The 15,244-nt window shown below is 40.1% G+C and overlaps 2 protein-coding genes across 3 annotated transcripts in view; one reads left to right on the top strand and one right to left on the bottom strand.

Moving 5' to 3' along the window:
• Nucleotides 1-1,659: 1,659 nt before the first annotated feature.
• tacc3 (transforming, acidic coiled-coil containing protein 3) lies at nucleotides 1,660-7,694 on the bottom strand. The gene is made up of 17 exons (XM_020591195.1): nucleotides 7,576-7,694; nucleotides 6,189-6,354; nucleotides 5,657-5,784; nucleotides 5,530-5,576; nucleotides 4,334-5,444; nucleotides 4,182-4,224; nucleotides 3,929-4,088; nucleotides 3,696-3,754; nucleotides 3,472-3,602; nucleotides 3,290-3,374; nucleotides 3,053-3,181; nucleotides 2,742-2,809; nucleotides 2,605-2,648; nucleotides 2,319-2,479; nucleotides 2,116-2,222; nucleotides 1,914-2,034; nucleotides 1,660-1,835 (listed from the first exon to the last, which is right to left on the bottom strand). The coding sequence occupies exons 2-17, from the start codon at nucleotides 6,351-6,353 to the stop codon at nucleotides 1,770-1,772; spliced, it is 2,625 nt and encodes an 874-aa protein (XP_020446851.1). The 5' UTR covers nucleotide 6,354; nucleotides 7,576-7,694; the 3' UTR covers nucleotides 1,660-1,769.
• Nucleotides 7,695-8,873: 1,179 nt separating this feature from the next.
• The window catches only part of kif15 (kinesin family member 15), a 12,086-nt gene continuing 5,715 nt past the window's right edge, over nucleotides 8,874-15,244 (top strand). Inside the window, exons 1-19 of one of the 2 annotated variants that reach the window (XM_020591162.1) lie at nucleotides 8,874-8,965; nucleotides 9,341-9,371; nucleotides 9,697-9,883; nucleotides 10,043-10,119; nucleotides 10,246-10,283; nucleotides 10,365-10,462; nucleotides 10,577-10,756; nucleotides 11,002-11,211; nucleotides 11,309-11,434; nucleotides 12,081-12,203; nucleotides 12,319-12,466; nucleotides 12,662-12,753; nucleotides 12,829-13,038; nucleotides 13,246-13,423; nucleotides 13,496-13,631; nucleotides 14,209-14,350; nucleotides 14,495-14,656; nucleotides 14,751-14,879; nucleotides 15,030-15,135. In XM_020591162.1, coding sequence (XP_020446818.1) covers nucleotides 8,947-8,965; nucleotides 9,341-9,371; nucleotides 9,697-9,883; nucleotides 10,043-10,119; nucleotides 10,246-10,283; nucleotides 10,365-10,462; nucleotides 10,577-10,756; nucleotides 11,002-11,211; nucleotides 11,309-11,434; nucleotides 12,081-12,203; nucleotides 12,319-12,466; nucleotides 12,662-12,753; nucleotides 12,829-13,038; nucleotides 13,246-13,423; nucleotides 13,496-13,631; nucleotides 14,209-14,350; nucleotides 14,495-14,656; nucleotides 14,751-14,879; nucleotides 15,030-15,135 — 2,392 coding nt within the window. In that variant the 5' untranslated portion in view covers nucleotides 8,874-8,946. The remainder of the gene's footprint in view (nucleotides 8,966-9,340; nucleotides 9,372-9,696; nucleotides 9,884-10,042; nucleotides 10,120-10,245; nucleotides 10,284-10,364; nucleotides 10,463-10,576; nucleotides 10,757-11,001; nucleotides 11,212-11,308; nucleotides 11,435-12,080; nucleotides 12,204-12,318; nucleotides 12,467-12,661; nucleotides 12,754-12,828; nucleotides 13,039-13,245; nucleotides 13,424-13,495; nucleotides 13,632-14,208; nucleotides 14,351-14,494; nucleotides 14,657-14,750; nucleotides 14,880-15,029; nucleotides 15,136-15,244) is intronic. The other variant, XM_020591163.1, reaches the window with a different exon arrangement.

A 15,244-nucleotide genomic window follows, 5' to 3' on the forward strand; every position in this document is an offset into this window, starting at 1 on the left:
CAAAACAATGACCAGTGATACACACCTTATGTTGTTACATTCAGTCTTCCATATATGGTGCTCTTGTTTTTTTAAGCCTTCCGATCCTCACACCACTGAAATGCACTAATCATTGTTGTGCACTTACTACAAAAAGGACAAAGAAATCTGCAGATTGTGAGGTGAATCGCAGCTATTCAGGCCAGTGGGAAGATTTTCATCTGCAGCTGAATTTTGCATTTTCCTGCTTGAGGTGTAGCAAACATTATCATTAGGTTTGTCCTTTCATATTGGTATGTGAAAGGACACTCTATATGTTCTAGTGATGACAATGGTACTCAAAAGGGCTGGTTTTACGCTCCTACTCAGGTAGTCCTTTTGTTTGCTAAAGATCCCTAACCTTTGGAATGCTGACCACTACCCTTTATATGACCTTTCTCCATCTCTCACTACTGTTGTCTGTTAAAGTGATGGAGGGTAGACTGGTAGGTTTTATTTTTTTGTTGCATGCAAACCTTGCCTAAGACTGCAAGGGATGAAAGACTTATGTTCATGTTAACAGAACTGGTCTTCATTATCATTTTAACTTTTTAGGTAGATCCCCAACACTAGTCAGAGTCTTTCTGACCACCACCTACAGTTTTATGAAACTGTAGTCATTTATAATCAGATTGAGTCATGAATATTTAATTTATTTTGCTAAAAATGTATCAAAAGTTTATTTTTCAGAGTAAGGCATTTTACCTATGTAATGTTTATTAAAGTATACTAATATTTTGCATAGTGCAGTTTGAGTCAGTTTAATCACATTTATTTTCATGCCAGTATTTAGGCATTTCTGTATGTAATTGGTTATTTTTGACTCTTTTATGATGTATTCTGTTCAAGGCTCAAAAACCAAATCATCAAAGTTTGGTAGTTTCATTAAATGACCTGAAACACATTAGTCACATGCTTCACAGACAATGTATCTGCTCCAGCTGAACTCTCACTAGCACACAATTGTTGCCAACTCTGTGCTTCCAAACGAAGATGTAACAGTCCTTAGCCAGTGGTGTTGATGTTCTGGGCCCTGACAGGTCAGTTTTCATCCTTGGAGCGAGCTGAAGTGTCTGCTGAGGGTGATGCAGAGGGCAGCCAGCAATGGGACAGAAGTTATCCACTGAACAGATACTATAGAGACAAGAGCGATCTCAGTCCCCTTTTAGATGAGTGATGGGCCCTGCAAGACTACACCAAACGACCAGCATCCCATTTAAGTGAATCTACCCCTTCACCACCACATTCAACTCCAATCTAGGTAGGATTTCCTTTCACCATTTAGGAAGCGCATTGTCCTGCTGTGGGAGTGATGTGACGGGACCCTGTGATTGCTCAGGGAAGAAGGGGAGCATTGTCTCAGGTGGGCTCGTTTTGTTGTAAGCTTTGCAAGATGGGGCTTTGGCTCCAGACAGTTGAGGGTGAGTACATGGAGCAGAGTGTCTGAAGTGGAAATTGTACACCGAGTAAAATGTGAAGCTGCAAATGCTACTGCTCCTTCCATATTTACAAAATACTTCAAAATCCAGATGACAAAATTAAAAACTATGAAGGCAAACACTCCCCCTAGTGGTTACTGGAAGAAAAAGATCAAACAGTCATGAAACTTTTAAGTCTTTATTGTTATTATTTTTTTTTTTTTTACAGTATTAAGAACATTAAAAAGACAAACAGCATTCTACACAAAATGATACAAGTGACATGAACAAAGAGAAAAAAGTATTTAAACCATACAGTATCTACAAGTCAACTCAGCTTCTCTGGACCTTGGTGATAAGTTCATCACAAAGTTTGGTCAGCTCTTCAGCCTCCTTTTCCTGTTAAAGAAAATTACAAAAAGAATATTTAATCATCAAGACATCTGCAAATACACACCATCCGGCCTGTTTGCTCACCTTTTGGTCGAGGCTTTTCTCCAATGACTGCACCTTCAGCTGTTCACGGCGCAGCTGAGCTTGAAGTGCAGATACCTCAGCCTTGTACTTGGACCGCACCCCTGCAATTTCCTCATTTGCCCTAAGGTCAAAGAATAAGTGGGCATCAACCACTGCTAGTTAGGATTTATGAAAATAACACAGACTGACAGATGTTTCTTACTGGCCAATTTTCTCCTCGGCATGAGCTTTAAGGGTCTGGTAGCGCTGCTCCTCCTTTTTGATCCTGGCCAGGTAATCCTGAGCACAAGCTTTCAATGTCTCTTCATTCTGGAAGAATGAGTTTACCCATCAAGCAATTTTTGTTAAATCCTAAAAATAGGTCAAGTACCTGTTGTTTATAAGCAAGTGTTTGTGTTTTCTAACCTTTTTGTAGCCTTCGACAACATCCCTGTACTTCTCTAGCCTCTTGAAAAGCTCAGAGAAGGATCTCTCCAGGGCGTTCAGGTCACTGGACATTTGGTCCTTCTCCAGCAGAACCTTGCTGAGCTTCACTTGGGCTTCCTCCTTCTCCTTATGTTGATCAGCTGAACAGTGTATGTGTGTGTGTGTGTGTGTGGGGGGGGGGCGCTCTTTTTAATATTACATTACATAAGAAAAAAAAAAAAAACCTTCAATCTATGAAATGTGTTTCTTTTATATATAAACTTACCCATCATTTTTGCAATCTCAAGCTCAAATTCTGCAATTATTTTCCTTTGTGGAAAAAAAAAAAAAAAAGGTTGTCAAATGTTTTGAAACATCGATATATTTAAATAGAATTTTAATTAAACCACACACACAGCTTACCTCAGTTCTTGACCATCTTCAAGCAGCTTTTTATACTTTGCATTCCATTGCTCTTCTTTTTCCTTTGTCTGTTTGAGAAAACACGAGTATTTATTCTAGAGGTTAAGTTTAATGAGTGTCATGTTTGGTATTACATGCTTGCGCCTAGTTCACAATGCACTGTGCTTGCTATAGATGAACCAGATTACTCTAAATTGTTTCAGAGGGGACTAAGGTCTAAACAGTCACCCAAACAAGATGACTTCCAGTAGAAAACCTCTTCTCGGTTTTAAACCTATTATTTGTCAAATAAGATATAGAGCAGGACGTACTTCAGCCTGGACTTTGGCAATGGCTGCATCCATGTCTTTCTGACTGTACTTCAGCACTTCAATGATTGCATCCTCTGTGTTTGCTGGCTGGGGGAAAGGAGGGATGAGGCTCTCGAGGACTGGACGAGTCTACGTGACAGTTACAGTGTAAATAAATCACGTTACAAGATGCATCAATAACGCAGTGAATGTAGGGAACTATTAGTTACAGACTCAGTCACTGGTAGATCATCTTACTGGTGCTGCAGCATCAAGTAGCTTGAAATCATTCTTTAGTGGCCTGTTTGTTCCCTCCTTTTCTATCATCTGTGGAGTTTCAAGCCTGAATTGGAGTGAAAAAAAAACAAAAAAAAGACACTTTCAGCTCTGATGTCCAGTGCCAGCAGGTGTCAATAAATCGAAACAGGCCGGTGTCATACCGTGAGGCAAATGCAGCAGGATGGGGGACAGGAGGCTGAGCAGCTGGGGCTGCAGACTTTTTTGGGCTCTCTCTCAGAAGGGGGTCAAATTTTAAATACAAGGATTGTTTCCTCAGTGCAGATTCCTTGAACTGTTGACAACAATAAAACATTTAAACACCTTTCCATGATGCGCTGACAATCAAAGGATGTGATTATTTAACATACATCAAGTTAGAACTTACATTGCTGGACCCAAACTGCTCAAGGTAGTCGATCTGTCCATCAAAGTCATTGGCCATGACTAGAGATAAGGTTCACAGATTAATATTAAAATGAGTTCACTTTTCAATATATGGAACAAAGCACAGAAGTAATTTAACTCCAATAGAAGCACAACAGACTTTCAAAATACTCCAGGTTTTGACTGCAATATTCAGACTAGACAAATCAAGCGTTGCTGCCCCTGTTCACTTACATGTTGCTCCAGGCACAAACTCTTCATTGTCTAACATGCCGGACTGTGACTTCTGCTCAGGCTGACACAGATCAGAAGGCTCAGGAAGACTCTGCACAAGCTGATCACCTTCAGGCTGACGTGCCTCATCATGGTCAGAAGCAGCTTTGTGTTCAGAAACCTGTTATCCCACAGCAATAAAAATATTTTTTGTGAAAGGACTGAGGAGCTGGAAATATATTAGGATTGTATCAAACAACATTATTTCTCTTACTGCTCCAGGGTTGAGTTCAGTTACTGGGACATTCTCTCCAACACTACAGAGGGCAAAAAACAAAAATACATACAGTTGAAATAGTGCTGCTGGCAAGTGAAGTGTCCACTACAAATAAATACTTGGCCCAGTCCATTAAAAATCTCACATACCAGGCTGGCGATGGAGCTTGCTTCTCCTCAGGCTGGTCAGCTTGCTCTGGAGTGGCAGCTTTCATCAGCACAGGGCTGGATTTCCTGCTGCACTTTGGAGAGTTGTTTATGCTTGTTGTTGTGCCAAATGGATTAAAGTTTGGGTCATCAGCCTTGTCAAAGTCAAATGTGTAAGAGTTTTTGGGAAGTGGTACATCAGCAACATCACTGGCATCAGGCTTCAGTGGAGTTTCTTTTGGTGGGTTGACATCAGATGGTGGCTTTCCCTCTTTAGACTTTGCACCACTTGGCCTTTTGACAAATTTCTTGGGTAGAGGTTTCTTTTTAACCTCGATGCCGTCATCAAAATTAAACTCGAGTTTGATGGGGCCTTCTTTGCTTGGGGCAGCAGCTGGCTGGGTTTCAGCAGGTTGAGGTCTAGCTGCATCAGAGGATACTGCCACTGCAGCTTCTGGCTTGACTTCAGGCTGAACAAGTGACTCTTGGACCTCCTCAGGAACATCTACACCATCTGCACATTTGTTTTTCTTCACCTGTGGCTCCTCTGCAGACTGGCTATTGTCCGGCACCTTTCTAACAAGACTAGGAGAATTCTGGATCTTAGAGCCACCAGTCTGGAAAGGATTAATTTCCTCCATGTTATCAAAATCCAAGTTATATGAACCTCTCTCTGGCAGTGGAGCATCTTCCACAAAACTGCCTGATGCTTTGTCTTGGTCAACACTTGAAGGCATTTTAGCAGGCTGCTTTTCATCTGGTGTTGCAGTCCAGGAATCCACATCTGGAATCCTCACCACTACGATCCCACTGCTGTCTGCGGAGCTGATGTTGGTGGAGAGGTCAACCAGTGAGTTTTCCACAGATGGGGTGAATGGAAGTGTCTCATCTAGTGTCGGCTCCGTCTTGGTAGACTCCTCTGAGACATGCTCTGGTTTTGTGCTTTGAGCCTCAGCTTGATGTGTAGTTGGGTTTTCAGCAGCAGGCCTCGCAGGAGTGAGGGCCATCATATTAGAGCTCTGAAATGGGTTGATAGCATCGAGGTTGTCAAAATCCAGCTGGTAGCCACCTTTGCTTTTAATTGGCATGTTGTCATCAGGATAAGATGATGCTTCTGTGGAAAAAGTCAAGAGGATTTCATCAATTTCTCAGCAGTCAGAAAATGTTAGAAGGAAATAACTGTCGTTTTGATAAATCACCTTGCTGGGGCTCATCAAGCTGCTTAGAGTTGTCTTGTGGCAAAACACTGCAAAAAAAAGTATTAATTCCTCAAATTAAACAGATATTTCATTAGGAGTGTGCTGCAGTAAAGGAAATGATACCTACTCTATTTTATCCAAATGTAATGACTCCTTTGCTGTTATACACTCATCCAGAGTTGTCATCTTGACAGACTTATTGGGAGATAGAATTCTTTTTGTCACAGGGTCTCTTCTTGGAGTGTGAAAACAAACCTACAAACAAACAATGTGGGAATGTTACCTGGACACACTTATTTACTGAAAGAATAAAAAAAAAAAAAAAAAAAGGGGTTAGCCAATAAAATGATGGTTGATGGTTTATCCGTTTCTGTCTACCCACACCATGTTGTCATTTAGTCAGTCTAATTATCTGCTTAAAGTTGATTAGAAATGGGCTACAAATTGGCTGAGGTCAAACTTCATATAGCCACATTTAGAGCATGTCAAGTATGTCATGTTAACAAGTGAAATAAAACTAACAGACATCTTAATATCTTTTTTTTAAGACTACATTAGCTTGTTTGTGAGTGGCAGCCTGGGACCACTGGGCTGCATTAAAGAATCTAGATTAGAATGGGGACACAACATCTAATGAATTTTAACAAATAATTCCATACCTTCATCCCCTTTGGAGCAGTCTTGTTGGGCAGGTTCTCTGTCTGACGAAGGATGGAGGGTCTCCCAGTTGGCTCGTCAATGGCAAAAATGTCATTACTTGAGCTGCTGTGCTTCCCTCCAGGGTACAACCCATGATTCTCATCATTCACACCAACAGAACTCATCCTGTGAGAGTAGAGACACAAACTGTAAGTAACAGACATGGAATGACTTAACTCTACCCTGAGGAAGGTATCACCCTGAAAGCTGCACCCAGCTGATAAGATGTCATGGTGTTTACCGATATGTGTAAAGAGGACTGAGGTTGGGGGGTGGGGGGGGAATTAAGACGTAAAGGTTATACAGGCAAAGATGCTGTGTGCCAAACTGATCTGTTGGCCAAGATAATCTTATCAGTTATGTATTGTATTTGTGTATATGTTGGCTAATAAGTAACAAGAGTTTGAGTGAACAATATAAGGCGTTTGCAGTAGAACCAGTGCTGCCATTGCATAGTTTGCCCATTAGAGGGCACTAACAAGTTCAATTTTAACTGTAAAAGGAACATTTTAGTTAAAGTTGAACTTGTTACAGGTCACATTTTTCAAAGTAAAAAAAAAAAAAAAATTAGCCGATATGGCATTATGTATATGTACCTCACAAATATAAATCAATCTCTGGACTATAGACGCTTTTCGCGGCAGACTTTGACGTGTCATAGCAAGAAAAGCAAAAGTGTAAATAATTAAATTACTAATTGTTCTGTTCCATTTAAGGATCACAGCAACATGAAGTAGTATGCAGCCACTGTTAATAATAACCTGTGATTTTGATGCTAGGACAAGCCAAAATGTCTGCTGTGAAGAAGGTCTGTTAAAACATATTTGGTGAAATGACACAATCTGAAACGTTCCCAAAGAATCTGGCATGGCTGTGGCGATTTCTAACTGACGTTTGTATACACGTAGCTTAAAATACTGGTGAACTCGTGGTAACGTTAACCTACTGAAGGCCAAGAGTAGACAGATCAATGCCAAAATGTCTTATCATATGTCATGTGATCAATGCTATTATCGTTTACATTCATCCATTAGGTCTAGCGTTAAACACTGAGTGTAATGAGAAATGCAAATGACTCGGCATGGGCAACTAACATTAGTACTAACTTTTCGTCACCATTTCGCTAGACTCCACTAAAATCATCGCCGCTTTAGATGTCTAGAGTAAACTGCTATAATCATTACTAGCGCTAACAGCAAATTAACATTCACAAAGCCGCATTAGCTAACACAGGGATTAAGCTAAAGTTAAGGAAAAGCGGAGAAAAAGCAAAACAGGGATCACGTTTTGTGGAAAAACAGTGCGAATCGTAGGCTACTAAACAGTTATCCTATACTTACCACCTACCTTAAAATAACTGACGCAGATTGCTAAGATCTTGTTGTTTTTCGCCAAAATACAAAACTACAGAGTGACCCAGAACAATCGGTGTATCTTTGAAAACTCCCCTAGACTGTGTAACAACCGTTTGGAATTTAAAGTCTTGAAACGTACCAATAAAATCACCAGAAACAGTCAAAGGAAACGCGCTTCCTGGTTAAGCAACCAATCGCACCTAAGAGTGGACATGATCCAATCAGGGACCGCGTTGAGGAGCCATCTCCAAAGATGAAAGAAATGATCGGATAGTTATCGCTAATCGCGCAGTAAACTGTGGTCAGTCGGAGTGTTGTAACAGCGTGGTAAAATCACAATCAGGTTGACAGTTTTGTGTATTGCATCAACTGTGACTTGATATCGAGGGAATAACATACTTAACATACTCAAGACTGACTCCCGCAACTGAAAGCGAAGTGGGAAGTGGGGCTGGAAGGTTTCTCTCACTGCAATTTTTTATCTCGAGCTGCAGATAAAGTGATAACAAAGTCACTGCACAGCATATCTAGTTATATCTACAGTCTTCAGGCATTTAATATTCGGCGTTAACGCCAACATAAAGCCACTATGTTACAACAGATGAAGGTATGTACCTTCGATATTAAAAAAATAATTAAAGCAATAAAAGCCAAAGAAGAAGATTCACTAGTGAGATCTAGTGATTCACTAGAGATACAAAAACAGGAATGGAAATTGAGTGCAGCATGAAGGACCTGTTGGAGATAGGGACAAACAATTACAGGTACGAAGGGCTACATATATTTAATGGAAGCAAGTCTATTCTTAAGGATAGGAGAACTCCATTACAGTAATGATGTTACGAACACCGGAACAGTAAGTGGAGACAAGCACATTCAAGTTGGATTGTAGGCCGCCATAAACTCAAAGAAGAAGAAGAAGAAGAAGAAGAAGCTCAGGTGCCCTGTATTCCTGCATATCTGTGCAGATTCTCAGTCATCCAGGTCATAGTAAACCGCAACCGAAATAACCTTGGAAATCAACTGGACTTGGATATCTAGATCGAAGACGTTCGAACTGATGAAGCCTCTTGGATGAGAGGTGAAACGTCTTCGATCTAGATATCCAAGTCCAGTTGATTTCCAAGGTTATTTCGGCTGCGGCCAGTATATCTGCGGCTCTATTAGTGTTCCACACTCCAGCCCAGCAGGTGGCGGTAGGTTGGCTTGCAAACCGCCAATAAACACCATAAGAAGAAGAAGAAGCAGCTGCCATACCCGCCAATTTGAAAGGATGTAAATAGTGATGTTCTGGGTTCATGGTAATTGACATGCTACGAGGGATATTAATTTTATCACATAACGGCGGATAGTTTTGTCGGAAATGAATTCCAGTGGAAGAGGTAGCACATCAGACACATATATGTTTGTTTCACACGAAAATTTGCCTTCAACATGTCAATCCGGCTGACGTTAACGTTCACTGTTTTCTAACTAGCAAGCTAAGTTAGTTAGTCCAACTTACTCAAAGATAGCTTATGCTAGTTAAGTTAGCTAACGCCAACTCACGCTACCATTTTGATATTTAAGTCAACCAACTATTAAAAAGTGCAGTTACAGGTTTGTTAACTTGTCTTACGATAAAATAGTGATAGTTAAGTAATACGTACAGTACGTCATATACCTCGTAGCAGTATAACGTTGCGCTGGTTACATAGTTTTGGGAATTCAAACTTTCAGATAAATAAACGCTAACAATCTTATACTTTCGTTGATAGGATCTTGTGATTCAACCCAACTTGCAGCCAGGTAATGTACCTTCAGGTCCCTTTGCTTGTTTTGCTCACACAGACAACATATCCCTTTGTATGCTGTCCTGAATCAGTGCTGTAATTATGCAGTATAAATACGGTATCTGTGTGTTTACATTTGTCTTTCTAAGGTGATTTTGAGTTTGACTATATAGTGTACTCTTCTGACTGGCAAAAAGTTATAATTAAAATCCTGAAAACTGAAAAAATGTTTTCATGTCCTCCTGTAGTAACCATCTCTTACTGTATGTTTTTCATGGCGATGTTCACCATCTTCCATACAATTTTTATTTTGTGTGTGTTGTTACTTTTTGTTTCTACAGTGGTGATGGCGATTCCATTAAAGTTTTTGTGCGAGTGCGTCCTTTTACCCAGGGTACCGGGCTAATCACAGATGGAGATCAGAATCTGTGTCTCACAGTCACCTCACACAACACCATCCGTCTGCTCTCAAAACCAGAACCACGAACCTTCACCTATGATCATGTCGCAGACATGGACACATCTCAGGTTGGGGGCACACATTTGTCATCAACAAACCACTGGCAAGGATAAAACTAGCTTGAGCAATTAATAAGCTGATTTGTGAGCATGGGGAGACATTGTGTATGACTCTAAAAAGTTGTTCCTGGTCTGTGTGTGTGATCTTTATCGATAATTTTTCAACAGGACTCTGTATTCTCCACTGTGGCCAAGAATATAGTTGAGTCTTGCATGAATGGATACAATGGTACTATATTTGCCTAGTAAGTGATATTTATGTTGTTTATGTACAGTATAAAACTACATTTTTTTATGGCACAACCACTGCTTTGTGCATCATATGCAGTACTCCTTCAGTTGCATATCAGCTTCTTCTCTTGCTTCTGCAGTGGACAGACTGGCTCAGGAAAAACATTCACCATGCTTGGTGAGAATTCAGTATATTATTTACATGCATACTACAAACTCTTTAAAATCAAGCAGTGGAGCAATTTCTTTCTTGCTTTAGGGCCATCTGATTTGGATAACTTCACAGATGAACTACGGGGAGTTATTCCTCGAAGTTTTGAGTACCTGTTTTTTCTCATCAACAGGGAAGTGGAAAAGGTGAGCAGTGATGCTTCATCACCACAAAAATGATATAAACCATTAGTTCAGATCTGTTTTCTGATTGACTTGTTTCTTTTTTTTGTACTGACTTGTTTCTCTCTCTCCCAAAAGTCTTCCCACTCCAGGAGTTTCCTTTGCAAATGTTCATTTATTGAGATATACAATGAACAAATTTATGACCTTCTGGACACAGCCTCAGCCAGCCTTTTTCTCAGGGAGAACATCAAGAAGGGTGTGTTTGTAGAAGGAGCTGTGGAGAAGTTTGTTAACTCAGCTGCTGAAGCTTACCAGGTAGGAATTTTGTCAATGTTGTGATGAAACATTTGATTCTTATTCACCTTGTATTCATCTTTCTTATCCTATTGTCTAAAATCATTTTGTGCAAAAAAACATCATAAGATAAAAGTTTAAAGAAATAATTTAAAATGGATAAAAAATACAGTGAAGTAAAAATTTATACTAAGTATGTTGTTGAATCCATGGAAAGATTGGATGCTGATAATTAAATGTCATAATAAACTATACAACATTTGTAGGTTCTCTCTATGGGCTGGCGTAATCGGCGAGTGGCCTCCACCTCTATGAACCGTGAGTCTTCCAGATCTCATGCAGTGTTCACCATGGCTTTGGAGTCCAAAGAGTCTATGAACGAAGTGGTGAACATCCGAACATCTCAGCTGAACCTTGTGGATCTGGCAGGTTCTGAGAGACAGAAAGACACACATACAGAGGGCTCTAGACTCAAGGTGAAGCTGTGTGCATTCATTCAGTCTCAGTCTGAGGTGCTACAATTATGATCGCTGTTGTTGTTAACAGCTGGTATCTGCATTGCTTTTCTTTCAGGAGGCCAGTAGTATCAATCGCTCCCTAATGTGTTTGGGTCAGGTGATCATGGCACTGGTGGATGTGTCTAATGGGAAGAACCGCCACATCTGCTACAGGGATTCTAAACTCACCTTCTTGCTAAGAGTGAGTATTGGAAATACTAAATAATTTTTTTTGGTGCATTTTGACTGACATTGTGACTTGTTACTGTGAATGCTGGTGTGTAAACTATACAAGTCATTGTCCCAGGAATTATGGCGTTGTATGTTCATTGATGTACAATCGCTCTCGCCGCTGCGCCCCGGGTTCGAATCAGGGTTGCGTCAGGAAGAGCATCCGGCGTAAAACACATGCCAAATGTCAACATGCGAGTCGTCAGTGTGACGATTCGCTGTGACGACCCCTACACGGGGAAAAGCCGAAAGTGACTTTCTTTCTTTCTTTCTATGTTCATTGATGTACAATGCCATAACACACCATGCATACCATACTGTGGGTGGTGTGTGTTTAGGTAGAATAGTTTGTTTAATTTAATTCCTATTTTAAACACATTGTTTTGTTCTCTTTTTGTCTGCTAACATCTCTTATGTATATTTGTTTTGGGAGGTTATTGTGTAATACTCAACCCAATTATGGACTTTAAACAAGTATTGATGATTTGATGTGATTTAAATTTGAAATTAGGAGGTATACATTTTATACACTTTACATGATCCTGTTATTTGAGTTTTTGTTTTCATAAAGCATAGCACTTTGTAGTACTGCGTTCAAAGATCTGTTGGCGTTGCAGGACTCTCTTGGAGGAAATGCAAAGACTTACATCATAGCCAATGTACACCCTGGTTCAAGGTGTTTTGGTGAGACATTGTCCACGCTGCACTTTGCCCAGAGAGCAAAGTTGATCAAGAATAAGGTACACGTCATCCAACACAATTCTATATTTTATTATAACTGACTTGATGTAACCTAATTTTGAAAACTAGAGCACTTTATAATCTCACCCCTGTGCAATTATTTTGTTTTACAAGGCTGTAATCAATGAAGACACTCAGGGAAATGTGAGGCAGCTGCAAGCTGAAGTAAAGAAGCTGAAGGAGCAGCTTGCACAGGCACTGGCTTCTCAGGCAGTGGACTATGGGAGAGATATAGCACCAGGAGGACCCATACTCCCCTTGGGTAACAATATGCCGATCAAATGTGTTCCCTTTTAAAGAGGATGTTACATTGACTCTCAAAGTAACATCCTTTTTAAACTGTTTGCACATGTTCAGAGTTGAATACTCTTAAGTTTTTACATATAGTAACTAAGCCTACTGTATTATATGCACAGTTAGATGTGTTTCAAAAGAGTAAATAATTTTTTCTCATCAGGTCCATCCTTAGAAGTTCAGCATGATGTCTCATATAAAGGAAAGTTTATGGCTGCCGTTTGTCTATGGAGGAAGCGAGAAGAGGAGAAAAGGGTATGGGAAAGTTGTTTATTGTTCTTTACCATCATTATATGTATCTGACTTACAGTTGTCTTTTATTACACTCAGATGCTACTTGAGAAGGTGGCCAAGCTTGAGGAGGCTTGGGCACAAAAAGACAAGTTCATCCATTCCAGCCGAATGATTGTCAGATTTCGTGAAGACCACATCTCTCGCCTGGAGAAAAAATTGAAGGCAGGACAAGGTTTGCTGTCAGACAAAGAGTCTCAGGCTCTGATTGACCAGCTGAAAGAAGAAATTAAGATCTTGAGAGATCAGGTAAAGAAAAAAACAGTATGTACTTTGAGCACTGTCTTCACCCACTCCTGATGACTATTGCAGCATAATTTCTAGGGTTACATCTCTATTAATTATTTCATATTTCTTCTAATAATAGCCATAAAGCTCCATCAATCACCTCACCTCCATCATGTACTGCTGTAATTGTTCATTGCCCCCTTTGTGTACACACTGCTTCCTTTAAAGGTTGAGCATCACCCAAAAATGACTCGATATGCAGCAGAGAATTTCAGCCTCAGACAGGAGAACCGTCAACTCCGTTCTCTTGAAACACTAATGAAAGCTGAAGAGGTAGAAGCTCAAATTTCTGCCGACCTTGAAGAAGCCTTCCAGAGTGCTGTTGAGTGTGAAAGACTCACAGAGTGTAAGTTGATTATCATCAGAGAGCTGATGTAGTAAAGAAAATAATAATAATAATAATCTCATGTTGTTCCAGCAGCCTCTTCAACTCCCATGGCTGCAGATACTGCTTCAGCATCTACAACTGAGAAACTGAAGACTCAGTTGCTTCAAAAACAGTCCGACCTTACAGCCGCCCTTCAGGCTTTTGAGGAGTACAAAGAAATCACCAAGTAAGGAGGCTATATAAAGAAAATCACTTTAAAACCAAATTCATATGGGGATTATCCAGAAACTTAGGAGATGTTTAGGAACAAGTCCCTCCAAAGTCTAGACATGAATTCCAAGAACTCTCACCCTCATGAAATCCATTAAGAGTAAATAGTAGAACACCTTTTTGAGCTCATAGTGTTCAGGCTCTTTTCATGGAGACATTTGTCAGGTAAGGTCAGCTGAATGAAGGAGTTAATACAGTTTTTTAATTAGCAAAAATTATCTTAGTTAGTTACCTTACTTTCATTTGAGCTGGCTAATTTGGCAAAACAGTACCTCACTCTGTTTCGTATGTGTGGTGGTACTTGTTGAATCTACCAGTTGTATAAATTAAAATATTACTGCCAGTTCTGATTGCCAGCCACTGGAAGATGTTTTTACTTTGACATCTGGAATCAAATTTTTTTAAATTTAAGGGGGCTTTGTTTAGCAATCATAATGAAGATGCCATTTTCATGCAATGCCTTTATAGACTTATAAAGTAGTTTTGAAATGCTTAGTTGTTTTTTTTTCTGATGGCGATGCTTTGTGTCTTAGGAAACAGTTGTCTCAGCTAGAGTCTGAGAAAAGATACCTTGACAAGTCCAACAGGCACTTGGAAAAAATTTTGGAAGCCACAAATGCATACAAAAACCAGGAGGTCTCTGAGTTGAACAGAATTCACGTTGAAACTATAAAGGTAAGGCGACATTGAAAGTGCTATTCAGATCAATATGAGGCAAACTAGCTTTAATATAATGTTTTTTGTTGCCTTGCAAATTTCAACAACAAGCAATCTGAAAAATATCTATATTTTCTGTCCTTCCATTATCTGTGTTACCAGATTCTCACCACGCCCACCAAAGCATACAGCTTGCGGCCTTGTATCGTGCCTCTCTCAAGCCCGGAACACCTGAATGGGACAGAAAATAATGACATCTGGGATGAGCAGCCTCCTTCAGACATGGCTGAAATGGCCTTGACTGAGGAGCTGTGCCAAGTGCAGGTAACACATTGTTGACTATCCCTCATGCACATGTACTGAACTGTGTGTATCCAGTACCCTACATTGTTTCATACTTTCTCAACTTATTCATCAGGAGCAAGCTAGTCGTGTCCAGACACAGTTGAACGAGGAAGAGCTAGAAAACAGCAAGTTGTTACAGCAAATTGCAAAACTGGAGGAGCAGATCACTCTAATATCACAAGAGTCTGACCGCAAGGATGAGGTAGACAGTCTCATTGTGTTCCTTATTAAAGGTTTAGTCTTATCAAAATATAATCTGCAAAAAACTTACCTGATGTGTTATAATGTGTAAAAACGTGATGTCCTTTACTGAACTATCCTGTTTTCCTTATGTTCTTTACACCTGATGAAGCTACTTTCTATTGAGAGAGCAAGCAGGAAGACAGACCAACTCAACCTGCAAGGAACTCTCAGTGAGCTCCAACAGAGTCTTCAGTCTGAACAGCAAGCTGCAGAAGGTAAGGTTCAGATGGTTCTCCTGTGTAGTAATCACCTGTTGGTTTGATTGGACTTCTGCTGCTGTCAAACTTGGAGGTTTTGGTGAGATGGTGGCAGGGACAAGAGTTC

The sequence above is a fragment of the Monopterus albus genome, unplaced genomic scaffold (assembly GCF_001952655.1).
Source record: "Monopterus albus unplaced genomic scaffold, M_albus_1.0 scaffold13.1, whole genome shotgun sequence".
Classification (NCBI taxonomy): domain Eukaryota; kingdom Metazoa; phylum Chordata; class Actinopteri; order Synbranchiformes; family Synbranchidae; genus Monopterus; species Monopterus albus.

Excerpts from the sequence above, each read along its gene's own strand:
- tacc3 (XM_020591195.1), bottom strand. The coding sequence starts at position 6,353 with ATGAGTTCTGTTGGTGTGAATGATGAGAATCATGGGTTGTACCCTGGA. Across the intron at positions 5,785-6,188 it reads CTGCTCCAAAGGGGATGAAG|GTTTGTTTTCACACTCCAAG; the intron begins GTATGGAATTAT and ends GTTTGTTTGTAG. Across the intron at positions 3,755-3,928 it reads GTTTGTGCCTGGAGCAACAT|TCATGGCCAATGACTTTGAT; the intron begins GTAAGTGAACAG and ends CCTTATCTCTAG.